Source organism: Grammomys surdaster, unplaced genomic scaffold, assembly GCF_004785775.1.
Source record: "Grammomys surdaster isolate TR1022 unplaced genomic scaffold, NIH_TR_1.0 129, whole genome shotgun sequence".
NCBI classification, from domain to species: Eukaryota; Metazoa; Chordata; class Mammalia; order Rodentia; family Muridae; genus Grammomys; species Grammomys surdaster.
Window position 1 is genome coordinate 19,219,237 of NW_021604587.1, and position 8,326 is coordinate 19,227,562.

Here is an 8,326-nt window from a genome sequence, read left to right on the forward strand (position 1 = left end):
GAGAGAGAGAGAGAGAGAGAGAGAGAGAGAGAGAGAGAGAGAGAGAGGCAGAGACAGACAGACAGACAGACAGACAGACAGACAGAGAGACCAGAGGCATAATGGTGCACACCTTCAACCCCAGCCATTTGGTGGCAGGAGGAGGTGTAACTCTGAGTTCAAGGACAGCCTTTCTACATGGAGAGTCCAGGTGAGTCCGGACTACATAATGAGACTGTCTCCAGGCTGGAAGGTTGGGGGGGGGGGGTTTGTGGGCAGGGAGAAAGAGAAAAAAAAAAAAAGAATAAAAAGTAACAGGATACCAATTTATTTCTTATATCCCAATGCACATATGCAAAAACTAAAACCAAGACAAGCTCTTTTCTTTCTGAAAATACTGACAAAACATTGTTCAAATTTGGTGTTTATATTCACTACAAATAAACTGATTTTCACATAATTGATTTTACCTGGGCAGATACTCACGTTTAGTGAAGGGAATGCCTGTGAGTCACTGCTGCAATCTAAGTTCTCACTTTTTGTTGTCCAACAGTCAATGTTTTTGAAGTAAGCACAGATGTCTGTATCAGCATGAAGTTCATGTTTTTGGTACAGCTCCTACCCAAGGTAAAATTCTAAGTTATAATTTACAGTGGCTCCCACAAGCCTGATTTAAACCTTACTAACATTTTTTTAAAGATCCCTCACATGGAGATTACAAAATTTATGGCTTTGTCAAGAAGCACACACTTTCATTTATTGTCTTAAGTCCTAAAATCAATTTAGAGCATTTCTAAAATCATAAGCTCCACTTCTGGTCTACTCACTTGGTGCTATTAAGTCTTTGCATTGACAATTTTCCTTCCCAGCTTTGTACACACTGAAGACTTGTTTCCACTTACCTCCTCCAGATCAGGGTATTCATTGTGACAGGTATGATACTTCAAATGCCACTCTATGGTAAACTTCACAGGTCCAGAACAACTGAACGACTTCACTGACCAGACAGAGAGTTTTATTGTACATTAATTACAGTCTAGAATAAACTTGAGGCTTCAAGAATGTTGTTTGAAACTGGCTGTTTTAATAGTAACATGAGCAAAACATTACCTAATTTCTCTAAATCACTGCAAATGAGATAGATAAATTCATTACATTTTAACAGCTATCCAGAACTTGCTACAATACTATTCAATATAAGTTCAATGTTAGAATCAACTAAGCATCCTAGTGTGTTAAGTTGCAGCTTCCTTTGCTCACTTACTCATCCAAAACACGCTGAATGACGGACTCTTCTGCTGTGCCCCATGAAAGAACACAGTAGCTAACAAGACAATTCCTCAAAAACAAAACAAAACAAAACAAAACAAAACAAAACTCCTCTTTATAAACTAAATTGTTGTAGGGAGTTCACAACTGGGTGCTTTTAGAAGTCTAAAAGAACAGGGTGTCAAGGGGCACTGGGCACCTGACATGATCTAGGACTAAGGCATGTTATCTGAAAAAAAGCAGTAGCTAGTCAAGGGGCAGAGAAGCCAGAGTATCTTTTTATAACACAGTCTCAGATGTTTAAGAACAACTCTGTAGAACCCGTGGTGGATGATGAGTACCAGAAGTCAAGGATCACTGATTTTAAAGGATGGTAATACAAACCAAGTCCACAGATAAGGCTGACAAAATTTTAGGAAAAAAAAAAATCGATTTTTGCAAATAACTAAGTCTTAAATAAAATAAACTTCTAAAATGTTAGAACCAGTCTTAAAAGAAAAACATTCCCCAGCACTTGGGAGGCAGAGACAGGCGGATTTCTGAGTTCCAGGCCAGCCTGGTCTACAGAGTGAGTTCCAGGACAGCCAGGGCTATACAGAGAAACCCTGTCTCGAAGAAAAAAGAAAAAGAAAAAGATTCACTTTAATGTATCTTACATTTGTTTAAATTAATATATTTATAATATATAAGAATTGAATATTAATATACTTACCAGAAAACTTGATCTCAGTAGAGTTAAACATAGTTTTCCTAAATATCAAAGGTCCTGATTTCTAAAGGGAAAAACAAATATAGAAAAATTTTAGTTAAAACTTTCTTTATATTTTAAACATAGTTTTATCTTCTAAATACAGCACTCTAGTCCTTATGAGACTATCTGAAAAGCCCCATATTTAGTCTTTGAGTCAAGACATTTTAAAACATAAAACTGGGGCTAGATGGCTGGGTGGTTAAGAACGCCTACTGCTCTGTAGAGAGCCTGAGTCCAGTTCCCAGTACCCATAGCATGTAACTCCAGCTCCTGGGAAGATGATGCCTACTTCTGACCTCTACAAGTACCTGCATTCACTTACACACTCTTCCCTACCCCTATACAGAGATTAAAAACAAAAACTTTAAACTATATACTGATCACATCTCTGGCTTAAAATCGTCCCGCTGTGTCTATTCCCTAATTGATGTAAGGATCAGAAGTCGTGGCCCTGCTTTTAAGGATCATGACTTCAAGGCCAGCCTGGGTCACACAGTGAACTCTGTCCGGAATAAAGTCTAGTTGGGGCTTGGGGATACAGGACAGAAGGGCTCTGGCCATCATGGTTAGTGCTGCTCGGCCACACACGAACTGCACATTTACATGCTGTTCTCTTGGTATCAAAGTAAAAGTAATTTCAATAAATAACATCTCTCCCCAGAATGATTTTGTTTATCACTGTAATGTATTGTCCCTGATACTGTGTGAGCTCCTTGAGAGAAGGAATTGTATCTAAAATTCATCTTTGCTAGAGGAATGACCAATCTAGTAAATGGCATATGGTGATGCTCAAACTATTTGCTAATTTTTATAGGTAAAATAACCTCTTTTTTTCTTTTTGATGAATTCATAAAATAAATGAAAGTCTTAGCGGTCCAAAATCCTAGAAACCCCACACAGTCAACGCCTACTCACCTTCCCCAGCAATGTTTCACTTCTGGAAAACTCCTGCTGCTAGGATCTGAAGTCTAGTGTCGGAGGGCTATGGTGACCTTAGTCTCCCATTTTCCAGAACTTCATTCAACAAACACACCAAGATTTTCCTACACTGCGACTGTCTCACTCCTTACAAAGAAATACCTATTCATTTTTTCAGACTACACAAATCAGAGTTAGGCCGGCTCCATTAGTACTTAAATACTAACATTCCAAGCATGCTGTGTGGTATACACAAGTATCTACTCATAATGTATTGTCCCTGATACTGTGTGAGCTCCTTGAGAGAAGGAATTGTGTCTAAAATTCTTCTTTGCTAGAGGAATGACCAATCTAGTAAATGGCATATGGTGATGCTCAAACTATTTGCTAATTTTTATAGGTAAAATAATCTCTTTTTTCTTTTTGATGAATTCATAAAATAAATGAAAGTCTTATTCTCCATGTTCTAAAAGAGAAATTCTGACAACTTTTCTAAATAAATAAATAAATAAATAAATAATCAGTCTGCTTTTTGCAAAGGCTCGATACTACTAGCCTGAGCTACACAGGAAATAACCTCAGCCTGACCAAAGCACACTACAGTCAAAAAACACACTTCTCTGCTTGTCAAAAGAACCTGCCATTCTTCTCAGTGGGATTCTTACTATGCAAAGTATGCTTGACAAAAATCTTTCATACATGCAGAGTAACCGTGTTCATGTAGCTGATTCACTTGCAATGTTCTTATTTTGAGTTTGGAAACTGGCTTAATTGTATTCACTACAGAAGCAGCAGGAAACCACAAACTGTGCTTCAACAAACATTGTGTTTTATTGATGAGAAATCCAGCAATAGAGATGGGCAGGCCCTATTGTGGTTACATATACACGATAAATCTCATTCTCTCTGTTCTAAAAGATAAATTTCTGACAACTTAATATAAGAAAAAATATCACTCTGTTTTTTGCAAAGAAAGGCTCGCTGACAATACCAGCCTGAGCTACACAAGAAATAAACTCAGCCTGAACAAAGCATATGAGAGTCAAAAAATACAGGGCAACTATTGAAAAGAATCTTAAAAAGAAATGGACACACTGCGCCAGGACACAGAAAGAAGCCTACATTTGATCCTCTGCAGTTTTGTGTTTAGAAGTATGTGAACCTCTTGATACCACTTTTGGTTGAAGGAATACAACTACAAATGTCATCTTTAGAACTCGGACATTGTTTCAACACACTCCAAGCAGATCTGGGTGAGTCATCTAACTCTAGGGATACTTAGGACAACGCTGCTTCCCGATATCCTGTCTCTTTTGCAAGACTTTCCATAATTTGGTCTCTGCATTCTTTTAGCATCATCTCTTAACCATACAGGACATCAAGTTCTCTAAAAGCCTGCCCAGTTAAGGAAGTTTTCATCCACCCCTGCCTCCAGACTCGGCTCTTTAAACACTCCTAAACAAACACCCCGCCCCACATACACACGCAGAAGTCCTGAAATAAGAGCGCTAGGAAATATACAGAAACCCAAGAAAAAGAAAGGCAAGGTGACTATATGCATGACAGTAGAGCATATTCAATTATGCTCTAACAGAAAGGCTAGACAAACCTTGTGGCCTTGAAGATGTGGCCCCTGTAGCAGTAACCTAGCCGAAGTGTTCAGTCCCAACGATGCCACTGAGAATGCAGAGATTGGGGCCTCTGAACTGAATAAATAAAAGCAAGATCTAGACACACCGTGTCAGGACACTGTGAGAGGGGGCTGGAGAGCCTCACGAACAGCAAGAATGTTCGGAAAGAGAAGCCGTCCTAAGCACACACTGGGACTGCTCTTCCCTGAAGCCTACGTTAGGCAGAAGAGAGGACGCTCCTTTCCCAGAGCCCAATCTAGACAAAAGGCTCAAGAAGCGTGACAGAGGACCCACTGCTGGTCCGACATAGCCGTAGTGAATATGCCCAAGGCCAGGACTCGCGGGCAGAGCTATCCTGCCAGGGCCCTGAGAGCCTGAGAAGCGCCACGCCTCAGTCCCTACAGAGCACTTACGTCATTGACCGTTCTCGTCCAAAGCCCGAGCTCAGGGACTGCGTCCACAGCCGCCGGGACCCAGCACAGGAGACACAGGGCAACGCGCAGCAGCTGGGCCCCGGCGGGTAGGCGGCAGAGGAGGCTGGGAAGGAGGCAAGCCGCAGACCGACAGGCGGCAGCCATCTTGACACGGAAGCTGCACCTGCGCTCCCGGAACCCGGCCACGCCCCGGGGCCGCACCTGGCGTAGCTCCGCCCTGAAGGGGGCAGGCCCACGAGGGGAACCGGAGCTCGGGCAGGGGTACGGAGTGGGGTCTTGGGCTGAAGCGGATAGGCGCTGTTAGAGGAAGTGGGCTCGAACCTGGAGGTGGGTTTCAGGGCCAGGCCTGGAAGGAATCGAGGAAGTGCGGAGGGGAGGGATGAGAGTCCGGAAAAACCACGCAAGCCCATGGAGGAGGCGGGGCCAGAGGAGGCGGGGCTGGGGAGGTGAGGCGGGGGCGGGGTGGAGGCGGGGTCAAAACATTTATTAGGGAGGGGCTACGGACGCGGGGCGTGGTAGAGAGGCGGGGCCCTCCCGGGAGGAGGGAAGGCAGAACCGAAGTGTGGAGGCGGGACTGCAACAAGATTGAAAGGGCCGGACCTGGGCGGAACTAGAAGCCGCTTTGAAGGGAAGGTTGAGTGTAGGAAGATGGAGGCAAGGAAAGGGACCGGGAGAGGAGGGGGAGGAAAAAGAGGCAGAGCCTTAAGGGAAATTGGAAAGTAAAGACCTGGCTGCAACGCTGTTGAAAGGTCAGCGTTCAGAGCAGGGCCCCGAGGATAATGGGCACTCTAATTACAAGTTTGCAGAAATGAAGATCCTAGTACTTGGGAGGTGAAGGTAGGAGGATCGTGGGAATTCAAAGACAGCCTAAGATATATAGCAAGCGTGAGGCCAGCGTGAGCTGCACAAGGCTTGTCTAAAACCAAAATATTTGTCAACTAACCATCTAAACGCTCTCTAAAGGGGGAAACGTTGTTTCGAGAGCAATAGTCAAGTGTCACCAGTAGGTGGCACTAGTAAATTGATGTTTTATATGAATTTGAATCTTTCCTGAAGGTATTTTTTAGGGCCGATTAGATTCAGTAGGAGTTGCTGTTTATACCTCTAATTTACTTATTTTTTAAATAATTAACTATTTTTCAAGCACATTTAAGTTTACAGTAAAATCGAGAGAAATGGATCTACCCCGGTCACCTCAAAAACCTTCCCCTGCTAGCAACATTCCACACTACAAGGAGTGCCTTTAATAGAGACCATTAAACCAGTAATCAACTTAGAACGGTATCTTACTGCTCATTAAGTATCTCACAGAAGTATCGATTTCCAAGTAATAGTCTAAACAGGGATTTTACCTTATTGAAGAGCAAATGGAGTATTGAGATGGTCCTGAGGTTAAAGGCACAGCCTGACTATCTGAATTCTATTCCTGGGACTCACGTGGTCCCAGGAACAGACTCTGGAATGTTGTTCTTCAACCCCCAAATACTTCCCACCCAATACATAAATAAAATGTAATTAAAATTTTTAAAGAGTAATTACTTTTGTTAATGTAATTAACAAAATGTTTCTTATTCTAGGGTAATTTCATTCCAAAGGAAGAGTGGTACTAACTTTGTTTCCTTGAGTTAGTTAGGCTGTATTTGTTATCTCCTCCTTTCACAGCACTCTGCCTGAGTAAGATCAATAAAACCTAACACAGCACAGAGCCATTAGCAGGGATATACCCTAGCCCTGATTCAATCCCCAGCACTACAGAAAGCTAGTCAAACAGGGGAAACTGGTCACATCCTGGGGTGTAGACATAAAAGAGTCTGGAGACATGGCTCAGTGGTAAGAGCACTGGCTGCTCTTACAGAGGACCTGGGTCCCATTTCCAGTACCCATATGGCAACTCACAACCTTCTTCAGTTCCAGTTCCAGGGCATTTGCTGCCCTCTTCTGACCTCCCTGGGCACCAGGCACCTATGTGGTCCACAAACATACATACAGGCCAAATACTCATACACGTAAACAAATCTAAAATATATATTTAATTTAAAAAGCCTATAGCCTTTAAAAAAATCGTTACATTTTAGAGATTTCTTTAATTTAGATGCTTCTAGAAGCAGTCTCTGGAATAAGACTCTGGTTCATCAGGAAAGGATCATAAATTAGCATTCTGGGGCAGATACTACACCCCTGAAATTCATATGTTAAGATTCTAATCTCCAGTTCATCAAATGTGACTAGAGAAAGAGATAGAAAGAGACAAGGTCTTCAGGGTGGGCCCTTATCCAGTACGATTGGTATCCCTATCCCAGGAGGAGCCTCAGACACACTCGTAGCCTGAGGAGGACATTGTAGACCAGAGGAGCTGCAGCAAGCCCGACAAGCCCTCGTTAGAGGCAGTCAGAAGAATCTAACAGTGTCAACAACTTAATCCTGGACTTTCTGACCCTACAACCGTGAGGAGCTCATTGCTGCTGTCTAAGCCGCCCAGCCTTCTGGTGCTTTGTTTTGTCAACCTTAACAAGTCAATCCAGACAGTGAGTAAACGTGACAGTGAATGGAATGTGGACAATAAAGACAACATAATTATCCAGTCAGCCACCACAGTGGCAAGTGGCATGTAATCTTGGAGAGACTTTGGAAAAGTGTGTGAGCAATGTCCCAAAGTCACCCCACCAGGAAGCTAGAGTGTAGGTACAGATGGTTCCCAGCTTATGGTAGTTAGACTCTTGCTTTTTCAGCTTTATGGTATTGCAAAAGTAGCACACACCCAGTACAGACCGTTCTTAATTTTGATCTTGCAGTGGCTGGAGATGTGTGATGTGGTGCTTTCTGGTAACCCTGGGCAGCCTGAAGTCATCAAGCAAAGAGGAAGCTCTGCAGTGTCCTGTGATACCAAGCTGACAGCTTTGACAGCTGATGTGCCAAAATGCTGTTTTCTCCTTTATTGAGACAGGGACTCACTGTATACTCCAGTCCTTGAACTTACAACCCTCCTGTTTCCACCTCCTACATGCTAAAATCACATGACTATATCATTATACCTCCCCCTCCCCCGCTTTATAGTGGAAACCATTTTATTTACTGGCATAGAATAAAAGGAAAAAGATTGCCATTGCATTCACCCTGTCACCCACTGTTGTCTCCCTTCCTTTCCCTCTAAACTTCATTTTCTTCCCAATTAGTTCTCTCAGATTGGGCCCTTCAACATCCATCATGGATAGAGGAGATGCATATGATGCCCTAGCCCTTCCTGAGGAGTTGTGGACTGTTAGTGCCCCCCTCCTTCCCCCCACACTTCTTTCCCCCCCTCTTCCTCCCTCCCTCCCTCCCTTCCTCCCTCCCTCCCTCCCTCC

At 43.1% G+C, this 8,326-nt stretch overlaps 1 protein-coding gene and 1 long non-coding RNA gene across 5 annotated transcripts in view; one reads left to right on the forward strand and one right to left on the reverse strand.

Annotated features, from left to right (window-relative positions):
• Tmem87b (transmembrane protein 87B) overlaps positions 1 to 5,156 on the reverse strand; it is a 30,842-nt gene extending 25,686 nt beyond the window's left edge. For 2 of the 4 annotated variants that reach the window (XM_028754346.1, XM_028754339.1), the window contains exons 1-4: positions 4,962 to 5,156; positions 1,961 to 2,021; positions 882 to 976; positions 466 to 597 (exon numbers count right to left, since the gene is read on the reverse strand). In XM_028754346.1, the coding sequence (XP_028610179.1) occupies positions 466 to 597; positions 882 to 976; positions 1,961 to 2,021; positions 4,962 to 5,126 (453 nt within the window). In that variant the 5' untranslated portion in view covers positions 5,127 to 5,156. The remainder of the gene's footprint in view (positions 1 to 465; positions 598 to 881; positions 977 to 1,960; positions 2,022 to 4,961) is intronic. The other 2 variants (XM_028754325.1, XM_028754334.1) reach the window with 1 other exon arrangement.
• Positions 5,157 to 5,218: 62 nt separating this feature from the next.
• Positions 5,219 to 8,054, forward strand: LOC114609643. The gene is made up of 3 exons (XR_003709562.1): positions 5,219 to 5,309; positions 7,283 to 7,507; positions 7,775 to 8,054. It is a non-coding gene; the product is annotated as an uncharacterized LOC114609643 (long non-coding RNA).
• The last annotated feature ends 272 nt before the right edge of the window (positions 8,055 to 8,326 follow it).